Genomic DNA, 22,558 nt, shown 5'->3' with positions numbered 1-22,558 from the left:
CTTATTAATTAACTGGCAAATGCGTGGGGTGAGCTCAAGCTGCAGTTGTGCCAACAGTGTGACATTGAATTTCATTAAGAGAATTCACAACACAGGAGCAGTGCACTGGTGCCGTATAAAGCTCCCCCTGGCAAGATCGGGATGTCTAGTAGAGATCTATGGGTTTCTGCTTTCAGACTTAGATGCTGTCCTGTCATCCCTGCTTTGGAAATTAAAGGGTTATTTGTACATTGTGCATCCTGAAATAGATTTGGGTATGGGTTTGGGTGTTGGAATGTGATACACTGCACAGAAGTTCCCTCTTTGCAATGTCAGGTCTAGTTTTCATTCAAAAAAGTGCCTTTTTTGAATGGAATATGGTAATTAAAGCTTGTACCTGTAGCAAGCTTACTCTGCCTGTGTTTTCAAACCTGTAACCCAGCTACTTAGTGATCTGACCTGTTATTTCACAACAAAAATGTCTGTTCTCTTTACTTGGATGAGAAATCTGCCTATATGACAGGAGTTACTGCTTTGTAATCCAGCTCATCCTCCTTGGAGCAATGTGTAATACTGGCTTGCTGTAGTGGTGAGGAGTCTTCGTCTCTCTTTATTCTAAATAGAGTTCCAGGAAACCTGCCTGCAAAGACAGTGTGAAAGTATACAGAGTGTTTTTCTTCTTTCAGTCTCCCAACACAATCTCAAGGAGAATCCCTAGTAGTTGATTTATAACTTTTTTCCTTCACAACTGCACTACAAATAAATATGCTGTGTTAATTTAGAGACAAGTATTTGCATCTCCTCACTTGCAACTTAATGACTTGACTGCAACTGCAGCAAAAGAGAGTAGGGGACAGTGCAAATAGAAGCAGGGGGGCTTGACACCTGCAGCGTCTTGCTACAGTGCATGTGCGTAGACATATTCCTCCAAATGTAGGAATCTGGTCAGTTGTGGGCTTTGCCTGCAACCAATTTGTTATTTCCAGATAATAAATTGGATTTAAATCATGTAATGACATCAGAAGATGTTGACTGAGATTGTGTCTGCAAGAGGTAAGAAGCCTGTTAATCCTCTTCGTTGCCTCTTTTGTGAAAATTGTTTCTGAGTTTGATGTATGTTTTCCCTTGGAGGCAGCAATGCTTTCCTGCTGGCATTTCTTGACCTCATAACATCCACCAGGAAATCAGGAGGACCCGATGAAACACCTAAGAAGGCTTATCCAGAAGATTCCTATCAGTTCAGGAATCTGTCGTTTTGGCATGTGTGACTGCATTTCAAAAACATGTATCCTACCAGTGCAAGGAACATAATTTTCCTAAAAATGTAAGGAAATTATCATTCAAAAGACAAAACCTGGGGAGGGGATAAGCAAGGTCCTTATAATCAGTCATACAGGGTAAATATATTATTCATACTAGAAAGGCTGAAAAAGATGCTTTGTGACAACGTGAGAAGAGTTTTCTCTGTTTATAAAGAGTACAGTCCTGCTTATTTACAGCTTTTCTAAATATAATTCTGTTGCTTCGTCAATTAGCTTATTTTAACAAAGAAAGGTAAGTGTGTTTTTTCAGTTATTCTGATTCTGTTACACCACGGAGCTGACAAAACGTGAGCTCTTGCATATGGGTGCTGATTATGGAGTATTCAGTTAAGTTGAAGGAGAAGGTGCTGCTCGAGTAACTTTAGTGGTATGCGTTGTCTGAAAAAAGGCTGAATGTGTTGGGAATGCAAATGAGAATAGAGAAGCACTAAACCAGATGGTCAAAATGCCTTCATAAATTGATTAAATAGTTATGAATGTATCTTTTCTTTCACACTGTTCAGATATGCCAGATCATCCGTAGTCCATTTAGCTCACTGAGATGCAGTGGCTGATCCATGTGCAGGGTTCTGACATCTGTGAATGAATAGATATAGTCATATATATAATAAATATCATAAATACAAATCAATATACCTTGAACAACCCTTGAAAATAACACACTGACTTAATACATGGTGTTTAGTGCCTTTATAACTTCAAGTAGGTGAGCAGTACTGCTAAACTGAGGACTGAATTAATTTTGCCTGCTCAGTATGGGAGAGCTGTGGTTTTTGGTGACAAACTGTGGAATAACAGAGTGGACAGCAAGGTTTGCTGTTAGGGAGTAGTATTGTTCTTAAAAACTGCTAAAGGTTAATAGAGCTGGACTATTAGAGAACGTCTGTGAACTTGTTAGTAACATCCTTGGAAGAATATGTTATTAATAAATTCAGATGCCTTACTACACAAGGAATGCCTTCCATAAAGCTTACAATCAATCCTGTGTTTTCACAGAGTCTTTACATGGGACAATGGATGGAGTATTTCTCTTTGAAGATGTTCCTGTGGAAGACAGTAAAACCATGCAGGGCTATGATGCAATTGTGGTAGAGCAGTGGACTGTCTTGAAGGTATATCTACAATCTTTCTTCTTTGATTTTTTTTTTTTTGTAAATCAAAACACTCTAAGACTGTGTGGCAGACTCTCACGTACTGATCTGTGCTCCAACAGTTGTAGACAGGCAACTGAGGTAAAGGGATGGAACATAGCAGTAATGCCAGTTAACCACACTCTAGGTTTGTACAGTGCACTTCTGATTTTGATAATCTTCATGCTTTTTTGGGGGGGATAGGAAATGTCAGCAATAGTGAGCAATGAAACTCAGGGTTATCTGTCCCAAAATTACAGATGTCTGCTGGATATACTGTAAAGAGCATCTCCATTGGTTGCCAGGGCAACATGATCACACCAGTCACTGTAGCATTGCAGTTCTAAAGAAGGCAGCCCTTTAGGTAAGCTGAGCTGCAGCAGGAGTCCACAGATAACTGCCTTGGTTTCTGTCTGACCTCCTTCTTATGCTGAAAGAACTGTGCATTTTGGATAGGTCCCTATAAACAAACCACATTTGTCATGGCTTGGCTTTCTACAGATCCAAGTGCCCACTCAGATCAGTAGAAACATTGTTTAGATCAGATCGGTCAGTACTGATCTCCCACCACAAATTTGATACACAGATAGGTATTTGAAAAGCTGGGCTTAAATTCTTTGTGACTTGAAGCAAAAAGAACATGGGGGAAAAGAAGAAGTTGTGTAACTCTTAGAAGGATTTTTTTTGTTTGTTTTATTAATTGTCTGCTAGAAATAGATATTATGTATCTATAAAGGCAATACCTGATGTTATCACTTGGAATATACTGTAAATGGTGTAAAATCCTAAGACAGACAATCCATCCTTTTGGTGTACACATGCCATAAGAATGGATTAAGGGAAAATGGGACAGATGCTAGACTAAGTGTGTAAAATTCCAGGAGACTAGGATTAAGACTTTTGTTAGTAGATAATGACTTTGCAATGTAGCAAGAAATGGCCATATAGTAACAGCTAGAAACAACTTGTAGAACAGTGTAATACGTTAATAGCAACTTTTCTTGTTGCTGATGGGCATCTGAAAAAATGATTCCTATATTGCATTAAATGTTAGTCATGACAGTCTTGACTGTAAATTCTTGCTCATTTTTAGGGTCAAATTATGGTGTTGCCACTTAGGAACAAGGTTTTGAGATAATGACAGATGGTTCCATGAGTGCATTAGGTCAGGGCTGATCAAGAAGGCAAATGTTAAGAAGCATTAATGTTAACCATATGTTTAAAACTGTTGGGAAATGAATAGAGGGTGAAACAGCAAGCATATACTTCTACATACTACTGTGTAAACTGTGTTTGACAGCACCTTGTTTCAGAAGGTTGTGTTAGCACTGTAATTTTTCAGAGAAGAGCAGTGGGGATAATCCGTGATACAGACAGCTTCCATATTAGGAAGACTTTTCATGGGTGTGTCCTTTCAGCCTTGAAAAGAGAAGAGTTCCAGGGAATGGAATCGGTAGAGACTTCCTAAATCGTGGGAAACATGTAACAGGAATTGTTTGCCATCTCTTTCAGTACAAGAGCTAAGGACTGCCACATGGCAGTAGTCAGGGCCAGGTGCAAAGCAAGCAAAAAGGAGATAATTCAGATAATTATTTATGCAGCAGATCTGTACAAACTGGATTTCTTTCAGTAGAAACTAAACCAGATGTGCTGAGAGGAAGTACACAAAATATTTGGGGCAGGTATCCTACATGATTGACCTAATACATATTACTTTTCTTTAGCTGTCACCTATAGCCATGTTGGAGAAAGCTTTCTGAGCTGTAAATGGATTCTTGGCTCAAATCAGTTTGGCTCTCAGACAACCAGTGAAAGGTTCTCTGTCTCAGTAGGACATCGCATCAAAGTTAGTCATAATGGCCCCTACACACCTTTTGGGTTGCTCTTCGTGGACACCAGGAAGTTTGTCAAGCTACATGACAAGGACATGTCTGCTAATGGGGATCCTGTGATGGCAGAGTGCTGGCCACAACTCTAGGACACAGCAGAAAAGTATTTTTTGCAGGGCCATTTGAAGTGTTATAGCCCTGGTAGGTGGAGTATCATTTGCTTTCTATTCTAGCAATTCCATGCTGGAGACACAGCTGGTCAACAGATTAGGGAATCAACCTCCCAATGCCATCTGGTGTGTCAAGAGATGCTTTACTGCTACACATCATGTCTGTGTGAGGGCTAATGCGGAGAATCTCCTGTTCCAGACATCAGATTTGGGATGTGCAATTTCAGAAACTGACTTACAGCATATACACAACTTGTTGGTGTGGTCAAATTATCCTCTGTTGTAATTAAAAATTTGGATGCTGGGTGTTCCCTGGCAATTTTGCTCTTTTCAGATCAAGTGTGGCTCTTTTGTGGACATTGTGAATATGGTGCCCACCAAGCTGAAAGTGGAAGAATATAGAGAAGAAAAAACTTGCTGAAGGAAAGATGTTGAGGCGTTAGGGAACTCTTGCAAAGGTTTTACCTATTTAGAGAAAGAGCAGAGCTGACCACCTCTGTTTTCTCCTCCTGACATTTAAATAACTGCTGGGATGTTTCATGCCTCATGCTTTCTGAGACATAATAGGTATAGGTAGGTAAAGTCATCCAGTTGATGAAAGTAAGACTGGAAGCTGGGGGATCTGTAGGCACTTGCACAGTGTCGTACCCGAAAACCAAGTCACCTCTGTGTAAACCCTGTTGAAATTCACCTTTATTTACCATAACCGTGGAATAATGCAGTGCAGAGGAAGGGACTGTAAAATGGGGAAGAAGACAGAGTTCACTAGTGACAGAAGATGTCTGAGACCCAGTAAAGGCTTTCTTTCTGTTATGAGTGCTTCGAAGTATAATTGTCACAGGGGTAGTTATGGAGCAGTGGAATGACTCATTAATGTAGAATTTCTTTTTTGGGGGGGTATAGGTTCAGCTCTGATCCAGATTAACTGTTTACATTTGTTGTTTTCATTTATACTAAAGCAATGGAAGAAGCCATGATGGGCAGCATGACTTAAACATGTATAATGGATCCTTATTTTAAATTTGTATCAGATTTGATTATCTGAATGAGCTGTGGAGTTGTTCAGATGTGGTTGGAACTGAATGTAAATTTATTGTGCTGTATCCCAATTAAGAAGAAACAAAAGAATCCCAGCCACAACAAAAGAAAGCTTTTTTAAAAAGGAAGACGTAGCAAATATCTACGCCCTTTAGAAAGAGAACCTTTCTAAATGGAAAGGTAAAGGTTTGCTGTTCAACCATGAACACAAAAGAGAGGGGTTGGCACACCTCTTAGCAGAGAAAGGGCTGCCTTTTTAATTGCTAAGGCTAATAGATAAAACAAGCTGAACAGTGTGATGCACTCAGTATGTGTGTAAAATGTCAGTTTGTAGAGGATGTAAAGCTCGCAGCTGTCACAGTATGTGGTCCCGCCAAGCAGCAGACAGGATGTAATAGCTCTGAGTAATTTAACTCTTTCTTCTCAAAGTGGAGCTCTGATATCCTCTACAAATGACCACAGGTCTTGTTATGACAAAATACTGCATTCATCCTTATCCCTTTAACTCTAAAAATGTCAGGACATATTATTTCCACTGCAGTATCTGAGATCTAGCCCTAAAACTTGTTTGATGGTTTTAATTCTGCTTGTGTAGGCAAATGTGGGTAGACAGTTCTGATTAATCAGAGCCTGCATGATTTGTCTCTCCCCAACTCTAAATTTGTCACCTTCTCTTCCCCATTACCTAAGACAAAGTAGCTAATACTGTCTGTAAAATTGAGTGCTGTAACGTTTATTTTAGATTTTGCCATAGTTCTACCTCCGAAGCAGTGTTCATTTTGGAAATACTATCCTTAATTTACAGGTATTTTCTCATTGAAAATCTTCAGCTGGTGATTCTTCACTTTGTATTTGCTGCTGTACCATACCTTTGATGTACTGACATGAATTAAAATCTCAAATATATTGTGGTATTGCCATTTCCCTGGCGGACTTGAATGGGGTCAGTCTCCACCGTAGACATGGTAAACCTTTTAAAGTGCGACATACCAAAAGATTTAAAAATTTATCTCTGCTGAGCCTAGGTTGCAAGTTGCCTTAATGTAAGCCTTGAAACAAATTCTCTGGAAATGAGGATTTGATTTGTCTGTAAATCTGATTTAGGTCATATGTCAGCTAAGCTATGTTCTGCTGTCTCTGGCCATGGGAGAAAGGCATGACCGGGTCAGCCAAGGAGCTGATGGCAATGGACATGAAAAGCCCAGAAGAGTCGTGTATGTGACCCTCTTTACCGCCCAAAGGACATAATGTTGCCTGGGCATAATATTTCAGTAATGTGCCCCTTGTTGCTTTTTAAGAAAAGCTGAACAAAAACCTTCAGGAGCCTGTTATCTTCCAAAGGTTTTTATAATTCTTCTTTCATTCTTTTATGTAAGATATGAAAGCAGCATATATACATATATATTTGTCTGCTGAATTCAGCAGACATATGATCTATACAGGAGTAAAACCCACAGGCTAATCTTTCATTGGTTTTGATGATAAATTTAGTAATAAAATCTGGAAGTATGAACTTGGAACTCCCCTGACAGTTTCTTGTGGTGCTGGCAGTACTGAACATCTAACAAGGCTATTGCTTCTTCCATGTGAGTAAAGGGCACTTGAAGTAAACAGGCTGAAAAGCACAGGATTTAAAACAGTATGAATTAAAAAAACCCCTTTCCTATCTGTCACAGTGTTCTTAGGTTTGTGACAAGATCAGAGATAAGAATTAGTTCTCTGCTCACCCATAAAATTTTTCAGGAAAAAGTGAGCATACGAGCTCTGAACTTCCCACTGAAGAACAAGCTGTGAAAAAGTGTTTCAGTTCTCTTGTACGCTTCCTATAAAACCACACAGGACACAAATCAAGGGTTTTTTCCCCAGCAGATCCCCTTTAGCCAGGCAGTAGTGCCCTGGGTAATGCATCGCTCTCTGAGCATTTTGAGGGGCTTGGGAAGCAGGTGCTGGGCCCCCATAAATTGCATACACAACCTGCACGTAGAAGGGCAGTGCCAGTGTTTGTGTTCCTGCTGCCTTAACTGCTGGTAGTGGAGAGTCTGGGCTTTAGCTGTTTTGCTCTCATGGAAATGTTCCATAATGGTGGAGTGGTACACAAAGCCTTTTGGCAAAAGCCACATTTTGTTTGAGAATAAATTATAATCAAAGGAAATCATGTTGAGTAAGCTGCATGGGAATGATTCATCTGTGTGTGGTACAGCACCTTGGAGTACGCAGGTTCTCAGGTAGTGTTTTTCTATGTTAGTTTTTTTTCCCCAAAACTGTTCATGGACAAATGGTAAAATCAACTCTCCCTTTAAGGTACACAAGTATTGCAGGAATTGTGAAAGTAAAAACGCCAGAGTTATTTAGGAAAATGTACTGATGGGCTGCTAGATCACATTTATTTCATGTGTTCCATGGACAGTAATGTGGAGTTGTCCTATTGTGTGTACGTTGCCTGTGCAGTGATGAGTTTAACACATTACATAGGATGTTTCCATGTTTATTGTGCGTGGAGAACCCTGTGTGTCAACACCTTGACCTTGTGCAGCTTTGGCTACCGACTCTGTGCTTCTATAAATGCAGAATTGTGTTGCTATGCAAATGTACTTCTGTGTTACAGGTGCAGGCAATATCAGGAGCGCTCAGATGTTTTTGTTAGTTTATGTATATGGTAGAAAGTAGGATTTGCATCCACAGAATTCACTGAGAGAAGTGGGCTTTGTGGGCAAAGGAGGGTTTTTGGTTATTTTTTATTTTACCCTAGATGTGGAGCCAGCTGTGAATGCTACTCAGCAGTCTATGTGTGTATTGAATTTGTGACTGGGTACATCTGAAGTTGTGGAGTGGAAGGCATAGGGAGATAATGCAGTCAGAGTGACCTGTCGGCAGATTTTCGAGTTTGGGAAGAATAGAGTTTTTGATCATGAAGCCGACACCTGAGAGATGTTTTTCGGTTCTGGGCTTACCTGACCAAAAGAATGTGTAACCGGCACCATGTTCTCTGAGGCTTCCCTCCTCGTGAAGGCGAACTTCGCTGAGAGCAGTAATGTCGATGTTGAGACGAGCCAGTTCAAATGGTCATCTCACTCCATGAGGATCAGCATGGCCAAGTCAGATATGGCAACACACTTTCTGAGCCCTTTCTAATAAAGAATGGCGTGAAACAAGGCTGCGTTCTTGCTCCTACCCTATTCACAGTCTTTTTCAGCATGATGCTCCAAAGGGCCACGGCAGACCTCGATGGTCAGGACAGTATCTACATTCGATATCGTACTGATGGAAGCCTTTTCAACCTAAGGCAACTGAAGGCCCACACCAAGACCTTAAACCATCTTGTCCGGGAGCTGCTTTATGCTGATGACGCCGCCCTTGTTGCCCACACAGAAGCAGCCCTGCAGCGTTTAACATCCTGCTTTGCAGACGCTGCTGAGCTCTTTGGGCTGGAAGTCAGCTTAAAGAAGACAGAAGTTCTCCATCAACCTGCACCTCAGGAAGTCCCCCATCATCCCCACATCACCATTGGCCAATCAGAACTCAAATCAGTCCAGCAGTTTAATTACCTAGGCAGCCTCATCTCCTCGGATGGTAAGATTGACGGGGAGACAGACAACAGGTTAGCGAAGGCATATAGTGCTTTTGGAAAGCTTCATAAAAGAGTTTGGCGAAATAAACACTTGAAGAAAAGTACAAAGATCAGTGTTTACAGAGCCATAGTGCTGTCTACTCTCTTACATGGATCTGAATCATGGGTCATCTACCGCCGCCACCTCCGTCTCCTAGAATGCTTCCAACAGTGCTGCCTCTGCACAATCCTAAACATCCACTGGTCAGATTATGTGACCAATACATCTGTTCTTGAACAGGCAGCAATCACAAGTATTGAGGCCATGCTACTGAGAACACAGCTGCGTTGGGCAGGGCACGTCTCCAGGATGGAGGACCACCGCCTCCCTAAGATCCTGCTTTATGGTGAACTTGCCACCGGCTGCCGCAAGAGAGGAGCCCAAAGAAAAGATACAAGGACTCCCTGAAACAACATCTCAGCCTTGGTCATATTGACCACTATAACTGGTCTACTCTGGCTTCCAGTCGGGAGGCCTGGAGACACACCATCTATAATGCTGCTGATGCTTTTGAGAAAGCATGCAGGATCACCCTTGAGGAGAAAAGAGAATGCAGAAAGAATCGTGCCTTGCAGAGTATACCATCTAAGGAGTCTTTCTGCTGTGCCTTTTGCAACCGGACATGCCTGTCTCGTATTGGCCTTCTTAGCCACCAATGCACTTGCAACAAACGTGGGTAGAGCCCTTCCCAAATCTTCGTTCACAAAGCCTAGCCATGACTGTGACATCTGAAGTGCAGGAAAACTGTGTTATCAGGATGCTGCCCCATTTAGTGTTACAGCCTTATTATATTCTCTAAAATATTTTACATTGCATGAATTCACATAGATATTAGTAATCATAAATAACTCTGAATTGCATATGCCCATTGAGGAAAAACCCTGTCTGTGGATTTATTTATTACTCTTTTGCTTTATTACCATTTCACTAAGGTCCCCATCTGGCAGCTACTCTGTGTTGGTCAGTGACCCATCTGCTGCCAAAAGCCACTGGTGGTTTCTAAGGGTGCAGCAGCCACCCCATGCCCGTCTGCCTTACAGCTAATGACTGCGTAGCAAGTGTCTGCTAGCAAGGTGCTGTGGAGTATTACACATGGAAATTTAGGAGCAGCTCAATACTAGAGGAACATAGTCCAACTTTATTGCTGAAGCATTTTTGAAACTTCTCTTTTGTTTCCAATAAATGTTTTCTACATTGTTAGCAGAAATTACCTTTTGGAAGGAGTCTTGAAAAGAAAAAAGGCGAATCATTCACAAATTTAGAGCTTGTATTTAGTCTTCCTGTCGGCCATGTTACTACAAACATAAAACATTTGCAGCACACTTTTACGGGGTCATTCTCACATGGCCCATATATTCAATTTCTCTCATTTTATTTTTCTTCTTTTCCACTAAGGTGCAAGTTGTACTTTTGCCACTTCCTCTTCCACCCTTCAGTGCCGTAGGACAGAAAAGCTTTGGCTTTGGCAGTGCTGGGGACTGGTAACCAGCCTTGGCAGAGGGTGCATGTTGCCACCCTCCTGGACTCTCCCCTCTGTTTTTTGTAAGGAGCTGTGTTTGAATGCAGTGCCCATTTTCTGCAACAAACAGTAGGTTACACTTTCAAAGCAACTTGTGTTTTTTACTTCCCATCCTCTTTGCCATCTGTCAGTAGATCTTGGTATGCAGTCTGTTAGGATTTGCTGATAAAGGTTTTATTAAGATTTGTTTAATGGGATTTTCAATCTTCCAATCTTTAATCCATGTTGGAAAAAATATTAAATAGTGACAATCTGTAGCTGCCTTGTAACTAAATCACTTAGCCCAGGAAAGAATGATTTCTAAAGAACTTCTGTCTCACAAGAGCTTAGTAGTTGTCTTGTTTATTACCTTGCTGTGGTTAAAATTGCTTCAGTAGCGGGGGGAAAGAAAAGAAAAATTGTTAATGCAGTTGTTTGTGTGGCTTGCCCTAGATATTATTTTTATCTTTTTTTAATCTTTTTTTTTCCTAATGAGCAGAAGGAACTGTGAAAGGCAAAAATGCTGAAAACAAACAATACAACTACAAATAAAAAGAATTCTTTTCATGTGATGCAAGTCAAGGGAAAATCCTAGCTCAATATGCTCTGGCTTCTTGACACTCAAAGTGTGATCAGAGATTACTTATCATCCACAGGAGAGTGGGAAGCAAGTTAATTAAAATTTTCCACCCTTTCACTGAATGAAATGTCTCCCAGTTTGAGACGCATTATTTGAACACTTCTTTTTCAGGAGAGCTCTGGCACTTTTTTTCTACTTCTGCTGGTGTTCAAATCCAGTATTTGCTAGCTAGAAAGAGCATCACACTTTCATCTGATGGAACAGTATGTTTGAAATTATATTTCCATTGTCTCTAATAATAGTAGATAAAATAATTACTGTATTAAATATAAAGCAAATACAAGATGACTCTTTTCCTCTGCACCCATCCCCGAGTGTATTGTTTCTTTAGAAGCATTTTTGCTTTAGAAAGCATTTAATATGACACCAATTAAAGGTCTCTATAACTGTGACTCCTGCTGGCACACAAATTCTACTCGTGGGATAGGATTACAACCGATGATTCAGGAGGGGGAGGGAGAAGTCATTTGTGATCTTACAGAAAACTTCAATTATCTGTACTTGCAAATAAGGAGCTTGAAGCCCATGTGGATTACACCTGTTTATTCTGGAGTGACTCCTTTCTCTTGTCTGTCATCTTCAAACTCAGGCAATTATTAGGAGTAGTTTATTCCCCAGGGACCTGGGGAAGAAGTGCAGTGACTGACTCCAGTGAAGTGTTGTGAAGAGTCGGAGAGGGCTTGTTGAAGGGCATGTGGAGCTCAGAGGAGGTGTACACCTCTGCATGATGGATACACTTCCTCCCTCCAAACAGCCTAACGTATACATTGGGGTGTTGGGTACCAGCACGTAGGAAAAATACGAGGTCACCTTTTTGTCGCGTCTATACAGAACTCTTTCAATGGGCGTTCGTTTTTTTTTAATTTCCAGATTAAAAAAACCCATTTCTTTAGGCCTAATTGACTTTAATCTTAAATGTATTTTCTGGTAACTTTACCCTTTTGAATGTGCTTACCTGCTTGTTTCCTTTCTGCACCATTGGATTGTGAAATACACCATCATCTGCTGCAGATGATGCTTAATCCTGACAAGTCAGACAGGTCCAAAGCCAGCCTTGTCTCGCTGCTCAGAGCCTGCAGGGACAGTGGGCTGTGACAGGAGTGATGGCATGTCCCTGAAATAATTTGGCTTCTACAACAGTCAAATGAGCTCTGCATGGTATTGATGTCCTCCCTCATTGCCGTAATCACTCTCTGATTTCTGACATTTGTTGCGCATCCTGATGCAAGGAGAAGGTTCTCCCTGCTAATCACCCACCTTAGGCAATGAATTCAAAATAGAGATCCTCTTTGCAACATAAGATGTTGCTCGGGGCACAAACAAGGTCTGCTGTGCCAGTCTTTCCTGACCTGCTAGTCTTCCACCCTCTAAATGAGTGAACTCCTTCTGATTTTTCCTCTGCAAACACTGTTTGATGAAGGGAATGTTTTAGTTGGGTCCTTTTATGTGGCACCTCGTGGCAGGCTTGCAATGGTGGATGCTCTGACCTTATTCTTAATGATCATGTTACATATTTTCATGTTTATTTTTTGAAGGCGTTGTTGACCAATCTCATAAATCTCAGCGTGTTATTAATATGTTTTCTTGAGACATTATCTCTTAAAGGCGTCTAGATATGTCGTAATTTTTGCATTACCTTTGGACACTCTTTTTAAAAACTGGAAAGAGGGCGGAAATATCCGTCTTACAGAGGGAAATTGGAGTCAAAGGAGACTTTGAATCTAGCATTATCACTGCTGCATGATGAGTCCTGATCGCTTCAGAGGACATGAGTTAAGGGCACGTGGTATTGCACCCCTCTTGCAAGGTGTCTCTTTCCTCTCCTGGAGTCACAAATTCCAGTCTGTAAATGGTGATGTTGTAAAGTAGCAGTATTTCTCTAAGTCCCCAAAAGCCTCTGCACAGAAATCATAAGTAACATTAGTAGTGTTCTCTTGCATGCGCTTTCTGGGGTAGAGTTTTTAAACATTCTCCTTTTAAGCAGGAGTAATACAGCTTCTTCAGCTATTTGCATTTGTAGTCATGATCAGGTTTTTAATAGGTATAGTCAGGCAGCCATTCAGTGATAAAGATACCAAGTGACCTAAATTACATTTGTTAGAAGAAAGGAATAGCTGAGATTGAAATTCACTAAAATACCTTGAAATGACTACAGCAGGATTTGGATTAGTTCTGATCAAATGACTATTTCATTACTGCAGAATAAATGGATTTTTTGGAGCTGCAAAACTGTTGCGCCTTCCCCAGTGTTGAGAATTGGCAGTTAAAACTCCTTACGTGCACATGAAACCTGCGTAAGCGCCTGAGATTCTTGGCAAATATAATTGTTATTCCAATAGAATTTATTTATATTTGTAGAGACTAGTAGTTATCACTTGTCTGCTTTCTGTTTATTAAAATTAAAAACTATTAAGTAACCTCTAGCATCTATTTGCTATATTACTGGAAGTCTTGGCAATCAGACACCTCACCGGAGCAATCTTTGTCGAAACCACAGTGGTTCTTTCTGTGTGAATTACGGGGTCTGCCATTTAGTTGAAAGAGAATCAGGAAGGCTCTGCTGGGTACATGTGCAGCAGGAGCCAGACTTCTGTGCTGAAAGCAGTGCTTTTGGTCTCGCCCACAGATTTCCTGATTCAAAATAAGAAGGCAGCGATGCGTATTTGTGGGTGATAAAAGGAATAGACTCGTACTTACATTTTTTGTTGTTGTTGTTGGCTATTTTGCTTTTGATCCACCATGGTAGAGTGCAGATATTCAGGATTTACTGTAGCCTAGACAAGAGCAGAATACAAGCAAAGCTGTTGTCCTTTTTAACTACTTAAACGTAATTTTGCTTTGGAGGACATAATTGATAACATACAATGAATTTGTCCTGTTCAGATCTGGAATCATCTAAAGCTAGATGGATGACTCAGGCAGTGCAAAAACAAGATCACAGATGTGTACCATTTTAAACAAGCTCATTTAACAGTTTGGGATGTATGGGCGATCGGTCTTGTGTCTCATGTTTCTGAACGTTTTCCTTCCTGCCCAGCTGAACATAGAAAATGACCCACTTCAGTACAAAACCCTTTCTCCCTCCAAGAAAACCCACAAATGTATTTTTTTCTGTTTTTTGGTTTGTTTTTTTTTTTTAGTGTTTAACTGAATGTCACACTCCAAGTGGTGATGCTAACTGTTGATTTTCCTTCCCCAGGGAGTTGAAGTGCAGACAGATTATGTGCCACTGCTGAATTCCCTTGCCATGTACGGCTGGCAGCTGACGTGTGTGCTTCCTACTCCCATTGTGAAGACAAACAGGTAGGGAGGGGGTGGGTGCTGCCTTTTGGCCAGGGAAGTTGCTGTACAAGCACTACAGTCTGTACAAGCAATTCCCTGTGCAGTTAGTGTGGATTTCCTCACAAACCCTGCTGCAGCTGTTCTCTGGGTTTTCTCAGCATCACAAGCCACATGTGGCAGGAAGCACATGTCTGGTGGGCAGAATACTGCAAGGTGGCAGTGTGGTTTCTGCATGAATTTTCTGGGTATTGTTTCTGCCTCTCTGTAAACTCCTTGACTGTAAAATTCCTGCTCTGGATCTTCCAGTAACTCCTCTTAGAGCGAAGACAAAATGTGTGGTAATGTTTGGAGTGAGATGTTGTCTATATGAAGAAATTTTATTCTTAATAGATTTCTGTCTAATGCTGCTGATACAGTCTAGCTGAGCAGAACCGTGTGAGGCTCGGGTATCGTTGCTCTAGTAGCCTTGTGTGCAGATATAATAATTCTGTGGTCTGCTTTGCTGTTATTAATATTCTAAGTTTTAAAATATAAACACAAGTCACTTAAAAATACTCTTCATAACAAGTGAAAAACATTTATCCCACTTGTTAATCATGAAGATGGTGCTTTCTGAATTTTCAGTGGTCAAGAATATACTTATGTTTATATACATACCCATATAATCAGTCATGATTTTCTGTCTTTAAAGAGTAAAAATACGCAGAGCTCTTTATGAGGTCTAGATGAAGACAACTCCTACATATAAAAACCTAAAAAGTAGAGGCCATCTGTGCGGGGGAAAAATGGTGTTTAAGTTTGTCATATATGTTTAAATACAGGAATGAATAGAAAATCACAATTAGGATTTGTAAGCCCTATCTTAAAGATATATATGATTTTCTTTCTCTTCCAGCTTTCTGTATCCCACTAATACCTTCAATAAGACAGGTCAGGCTGACAGTGCAGAAGGGCACCCTCCTAATGAAACTGCATTTGGTTGTTCCTCCTGCTGTGCTGCAGACCTGTAGGCAGCACCCACCCCCAGTCCGGATCAGTGCCCTGGGAGGGAGGGAAGGAGGGAGGAAGCACTCTGAGACACACAGGCTCGGGGTGCTTGGGTTTCTTCCTTTTTGTTCCAAACAATTTATTCTGTGTTTACACACTAATGCTAAAACATTCAACAAAACTGTGTCACAGGCTGACAGGCTCTGTCAGGCTGAACATTTCCCACCCCACCCCCCCGCAAAATACCAGGCTGCTCAAAGACACTGGGGACAGGCAACATGTGGATCGTTCTTCATTTTGTTCTTCTTTGACCTGCAGAAATAAATGACTGAGATGGATTTTCGCTTTGAATGATGCTGGATGTGAATTTAATTCATTCTCAGGAGTGTGCATTTGTTTCTTTTCAGGGAGGGGAATTTATCTACAAAGCAAATTGTATTTCTTCAGAGACCTTCTTTGCCCCAGAAAGCAAAGAAGAAAGAATCTAAGGTAAATAACCTTGAGTTTCTGGTTTCTTTGGGTTTTTTTGGTGGTATTTTTATATTGTAATTGATTTCCCATAGAAGGAAAAATGGGCTATTCAGTGTTTCTGTGATACAGTAGCCAGACACAAGGAATGGAACTGTTCAAATGAAAGCAGCAAAAAATGCTCAAATGATGTGAAAGCTCTTAGATTTCATTCTCTGTTGAACTTGTGGCAGCAGAAGGGATGTAGATTTCTCTTTATGTAAACAAACCATAAACCCCCATATATGACCTAAAATTCTCTGTCCATATTCACTGCCTGCAAGGTAGAACCAATACTGTTTTCTCTCACCCAATGCCTGTCTTTTTCTTTTCTGTTTAAATTGGTCTCTCTCTCTCTGTGTGTGTATATTTTGGTAGAGCCTAGCACAATGTAGACCTGATCTTGGCTGGTGTTTCCATCTATTGTGTGAATGATAATGAATTCTGCTACAGTTTAACCAAAAAAAGCATCCTGAATCCAGCTAAATTATTCGAGGACATAGCTGACAGCTAATGATGTATGGATGTGGGTACATGTATGTATTCCTACTTCCATTTTCAAATGTGTGGCTGTGGGAACCCCTGCCCAAACTTATCACACCGTACAGCTGAGAGATTGGGAAAATGACCTTCCTACAGTACTCAAATTTGCCTTGCCCTTTTAGTACGGAAGGGATCAGGAAAGCCAGATGAAGTATGGAAAAGATCCCTGAAACCACACGACGATGAGCGTCTGATGAATGCAGCCTCGTTTGTGTTCTGAGTCTGTGTGCTTAGGTGGGTGCTGCCCAGCCTGATGTCACCTGCAGGAGTGGGGCCCTCAAGACCCTGCAGAGCTGAGCTGGAGTAGGAGATTGGAAGTGCTGACCACAAGGAGCATTTTACCCAACAGTTTATAGAATGCAGATAGTTTTAATCTATAAATCCCTCACTGTTCTGGAGCCTAGTTCTGTGAGAGTTGTCTGTTTGATACAGTGCAGAGCAGGGGAGTGTTTGAACTGACTGAGGTAGGAGAGAAGTGCTGGGAGTGTGACTGTGATTTAAGATGTACCCTCTCTCATTAGCAAAGCTGGAGCCTGGAATATTGTGTTTACATGTTACAAAGCCCATCTTTCTTGACTTTTCTCTTTGTTTTCTGGTGATTAAACAGGTCTTGGGATGAGCATTAGAGTGCCTCTATTTGGTCATTCTTTTCCTACCACTGTGCATGGTTTTAGTGGAAGTGGTGGGAACCCATATGTGGTTGTAGTTCTTCAAATAGAGAAACTAGTATGATACTGATTCCTTGTATTATAACACATACATACCATCCAGATGATTCAAAACTTTGTTTAAGTTTTTTTCATTCCGGGTTATAAAAACTTATTTAACAATGTCTGGTTGACAAAACAAAGGACTTAACTTGTTGGCAGCATTAAATATACAGGCATATTTGAAGGCAAAAATCACTACAGCACATTTTCATACCAAAGGTCAAGGAAAAATTACATACCTTGATTATAGTTATATAAAGAGATGTAAGACTGGTTCAACATCTGTAGGTGGTTGTTGTGAGTCACATCAAAGATACCAAACTTGGCATTTGACTAAGTTGCTGAATATTCTGCACATACAAAGTCACAGACTCTCAGGGTTTTTTTTTAACTTGAGATATGGCATGTCTAAAATGTTTACAGATAACCCTTTGGAGGAGTGAAATAGGCCGGTAAGATTAAAAGGATATTGCATTGTTGGAAAATGATCCATCCTATCTTTGCACACCATCCAACTGCTGCTCAGGGTACCTAGAGGAACAGAAAAGGAAACACTTGAGTGGTACAACTTGCTTCTCTCTTCAGTAAGTCAGAAGTACACTTACTACTGCAATATTCAGTCAGTGATGAGATAATCATTTTCATTCACTTTATACAAAACTGATGCTATTTCAGCAGAAACTGGCTGAATGCATTTTTGTGAAATACAACATAAATACCTGACTGAGTACACGTACATTTGCATGTACACACACAGTCTCCTACAGTTTGATCTTTATCCCATTGAGGGCCCTGATCTTACCTTCCGTCAAAGAGAGCTTTGAGTTAAGGGGAGCAGTGGGTGCCCAGCACTTCTGCAAATCAAAGAGGAGATTCAGACTCAGGTGTCTGAATTTTAAACAGTTGAGCTCTGGAACTGAGATGTTATCATTCCTCTTTCTCTAAATTGCAGTGCTATTGAAGTGAAAGATAACTTCCTCTAAGTAAAACCGAGAAGAATCTTGTGAAAGCCAGTTTCTTCTTCCCCTCCCAACCCCCCTGCCCCCCCCCGCTGCTGCCTGTTCTTTTTACATTAAGTTCTGGCCAGCAGAAGGAAAGAGCATAGTTCCAGCTTTGTAATCTAATAAACTTAATAGGTTTTGAATGGCTTTTTGATTAAGGAATAAAGAGCTAGATCAAAAATTTATGAACACAAGATCTTCTGACCAACTTCAGCACAGACCTGGTTTCTCTGGAGAAAATGGCTTTTGGAGTGTGGCTGGATTTACTCAATGTCCTGGTGAGATTATTTGCACCATACAAAGGTTTCCTACTAACCCATCTCTGAGTTGCCATCAGCAATGGGCACTGCTGACAAAATGGTCATGCACATTCACATGTACCTAGCAAACTTGTGTAGGATGGCTCAGCAGCGGCTTGGAACCCTGGAGCAAGTCCAGAGTAGGGCCACGAAGTTGATAAGGGGACTAGAGCACTTCCCCTATAACGACAGGCTAAGGAAATGGGGGGTGTTCAGCCTGGAGAAGGTTGCATGGGGACCTCACAGCAGCCTTCCAATATCTGAAGGAGGCCTAAAAGGAAGCTGGACATGGAATCTTCATCAGGAACTGTAGTGATAGGACAAGGGGAATGGTTTCAAACTATAAGAGAGTAGGTTTAGATTAGATATTAGGAAGAAATTCTCTACTGTGAGGGTGGTGAGGCACTGAGACATGTTGCCCAGAGAAGTTGTGGATGCCCTAATCCTGGCAGTGTTCAAGGCCAGGTTGGATGGGGCTTTGTGCAACCTGGTCTAGTGAGAGGTGTCCCTGCCCATGGCAGTGGTGTTGAAACTAGATGATCTTTAAGGTCTCTTCCAACCCAAACCATGCTATGATTCTGTGACCCTATGGTCTGGCTTTCCTTGGAAAGGTTTGTTTATCTTTTGACAAGTGAAGCAGATATAATAATGGCGTATTTGTCAGCCTTTATGTATGTTACACCTGTCAAGTCAGTGTTTCAAGGTACTGCTAATTCCCGTTCTGTTTTAGTTGTAGTCAAAACACTTCTGAAAGGGTGGCTGTGGCAAGTCTTGTGCAAGTTCTGCAAGAGTCAGCCTCACGCTTTCTAATCAGAAAACACTCATACAAATAGTTCAGAATATTTTACTGTTTGGGTATAGTCTTGGGTATTAGTTCTGCTGCTAACGTGGTGAAAAACATTGGAATAATGCCATAGGATTGTTTCCTCTGTCTGCACTTGTGCAGCCTTGCATATCCTTCCTTTCCACACGGTGCAGGTGGGCTGCCAGGGTGCCACAGGCCTTAACAGTGACATGGTGTGTGGAGAGGAACCCACTAGGTATGTGCAGGAGCAGAATTCATCAGGGTCTTATTTCTTTACCTGACAGGTGTAGGCAGAAATGATTTAAAGCTATCTGATTTAGTCATGCAATTTTTTTAATCTTGGGTCTTTTTGGTCAAACTAGTCTTTGAATTAAAACTATATAATAAAAACATTTCTATTCAGGAAAATAAATGTCCATGTGAGATTGTCTCTAATGGTCTTTAACATTTGGATCCCTTCTTTGTAGTTTCACTGGAGGTTCTCCAAGGAAGACATGCACAACAGAAAAATGAAGAATTCCACAAAGGCTAAATTAAGTACTAGGGACAAGCAAAGGGCAGAGGAGAAGCAGGAATTTGAAGTCACAGAGAACACGAGGAACTTGGAAGCACAGATCTCAGCAGCAGCCAAGCCTGATCCAGAACAGCAGCTGGACGATGTCATAGGCTTGGGAGACGAGGTTGCTGGGACCAAGGACACAGGTCTACATCATGATGGGGCATCAGAAGACACGTGTCCTGCCAGTTGCGATGCTGCTGGCAATGCCGACACTGCTGGGCCTGGCTGCCCCAGCCAGAGCGCGCCCGGGGGCTGCGCGGCTCCGGCGGCGGAGGGAGGGGACTGCGCGGCAGCGCCGGGCGGCTGCGGGGGCAGCGATGGGGCAGCGCTGGGCGCGGACTGCTCCTGTGAGTAACACCTACGTTTCAGGAATCCCGTGAGTTGCTGAGTCTTTGCCAAGACAAAAGAACAGGTTTTGATAATCCCCATTGCTAACTCCATTCCTCAACTCAGCATTACTTTGGCGCTGTGCTTGCTTTGCTCCTTAGCACACTGGTATCTTGATGTTTCAAGTAACTACAGGGCCCAGACTTTTCAAACCACAGAAAAGGCAAAATTCCTTCCACTGTACATAGTGGAAAATGCTCTCCTAGAGCTACACTTCAAATTAAAAAGTAGGGACAGACAGAGAACATCCTCCCTTTTTTCTGTGACTGACCTTAGCAAACAAGCTTTGAGCCCAGGTCAGGGCAAGTGTTCCATTCCATTTGGTCAGATTTTACGCTGTAGTACTTTCTTGTCCACGTAGCTTTTCTGGAGAAGTTGTTGTGCCATATGTTATTTTGTCACTAGGCTTGTAGTGTCATGAAAATGGTATTTGGGCTTAAACAGGCTGAAGTTGAAAAGCTTAGATAAGATGGCTGTTATCCATATTTATCTGCAGTAGCATACTTACTGATGATACTCTCTTCTGAATTTTATTAACCCTTGCAGATCTTTGAACAATAAGCAAATTGTGTACCTACTTTAGGCACACTGGGTAAACAAGCCCTATGGTAAATTTGTGTGAGGCAGATCATTCTGATATAAAATGCCATTTCCTATTCACTCTTTGCCAGTCGACAGTTCATCAGTAGTTGTGGGGGCTTGAGAAGACAGAAAACAGGAAACAAAAAAGCAGGTAAACAGTACTTCTGTCAGTGGTTATCCTCACAAAAATTGGAATTAGATGTTACCTCCTGACCTTTTCCAGGTGGTTTTGCACCACTTCCTCACCATTACGAAGTACCTTGTGGGAAAGAACTGAAATTGTACACAGGGGTCAGTGGCCAACAGATGTCACTAAATGACCTTACAAAATGCAAATACCTTAATAGAGCATTTTTTCATACAAGTAACCATATTTTGGGATGGATAACGAACAGAATTCTGTAAAATTACCAGCATTTTTATGTTTGAAGCTAACATTAAAATATTTACAAGTGAATGTACATGTAATATAGTTTCTGTGCCAATGTTCTCCAAGTACTTCAGTATTTTTAAAAACATAGGAGGAAGTGGTTTCTCTCTTTTTGACCACCTTCATCCTTATTTAGAAGTGGGGTAGTAATCTGGTAACGAGGTGAGAAATACATTGTAAATTCCCCTCCTTTTCTTGTTTAAAGAAAGAGCTCTGTAAGTGATTTGCCATTTTTTCCCTTGACTTGTGCCTGATAATTTTCTTTAGTCTTCAAATCAAAATGCTGTACAAAGAACTATGTTCTGTATCAGATGTGCACCTAGAGTGGTTCAAAAGCATCTTCTATGCCTAAAAATTACACAGTAGGCAGAACATTGCAGAGAAAAGAAAAACGACATCACTTTGAATATTCATTTAATTGGGACGAAGGCACTCAAGTTTAAACCATTTGATTTCACACACAGAAAGCACGGTGGTATTTTTGTCATTGATTAAAGAGTTTTTTATTTTGAATTCAGTGGTTTAATCACAGGACTGTAAGTAACTGCAGTTTCTGGTGGTATTTTTCAATTATTTCCTTCAATATCTTGATATTAGAATGGGGTTCCAAAAGCCTCAAAAACAGGTTGTTTCAGTTGTTCTACTTAAATACAAGGTCTCTTCTCTGTACAGTTTTAAGTACCTGTTCACAGATTTTACTAGGTTAAGATCCTTCTACTGATGGTTTCTATCTCAAGGACTAGCTTTGTATTACTCTTGTTTAAAAATTCACTATATTTAATGAACGTTTTGCTAGTAGAAAGTGTTGCAGTAGAAAGACCTCTCCAAATACTTTTTAATAGAAAACATTTATTGGATTGCAATTTGACCTTGTTTAACTGGATCCCAACTGCTTACAAAACTAAGGAGAAATAAAGGTCATGAAGAGATTCCTTATTTGTGATGCTTGCAAAATTGCCAATAATTTTATCCCCAAAAGAGAGAACTTGGGATCTCTAAGTGGTGATGAGGGGAAGCTCCTTACTACTGAATTAGCAGTATTTACTACTGCTACAGAACTGGCTACTTCGTTTTCCTTTCCCAGCCTGACAGAGCATGGAAGGGTCTGTGGGGAAGTTGTGTTTAAGTGAAAGTTTGATTTAAAACTTTGTTCCTGTAAATGCTGGAGTGGCTTAGGGTTGGGAAGAGTCAAAGAGAACTTACTCGTTTTTTCAGTTTCATAAGGGCGCAAACAGCTTTGGGTTTATAGTCA

The 22,558-nt window shown here is 41.0% G+C and overlaps 1 protein-coding gene across 3 annotated transcripts in view; it reads left to right on the top strand.

The window, feature by feature from the left end:
• Positions 1-22,242, top strand: part of RFTN1 (raftlin, lipid raft linker 1) — a 99,349-nt gene extending 77,107 nt beyond the window's left edge. For all 3 annotated transcript variants that reach the window (XM_027675346.1, XM_027675344.1, XM_027675345.1), the window contains exons 7-10: positions 2,298-2,413; positions 14,414-14,517; positions 15,891-15,972; positions 19,816-22,242. In XM_027675346.1, the coding sequence (XP_027531147.1) occupies positions 2,298-2,413; positions 14,414-14,517; positions 15,891-15,972; positions 19,816-20,262 (749 nt within the window). In that variant the 3' untranslated portion in view covers positions 20,263-22,242. The remainder of the gene's footprint in view (positions 1-2,297; positions 2,414-14,413; positions 14,518-15,890; positions 15,973-19,815) is intronic.
• The last annotated feature ends 316 nt before the right edge of the window (positions 22,243-22,558 follow it).

The sequence above is a fragment of the Neopelma chrysocephalum genome, unplaced genomic scaffold (assembly GCF_003984885.1).
Source record: "Neopelma chrysocephalum unplaced genomic scaffold, ASM398488v2 Primary Assembly neopelma1_26, whole genome shotgun sequence".
NCBI lineage: Eukaryota > Metazoa > Chordata > Aves > Passeriformes > Pipridae > Neopelma > Neopelma chrysocephalum.
The sequence above is the reverse complement of the archived record's forward strand: the minus strand, read 5'-3'. Positions and strand labels throughout refer to the sequence as shown.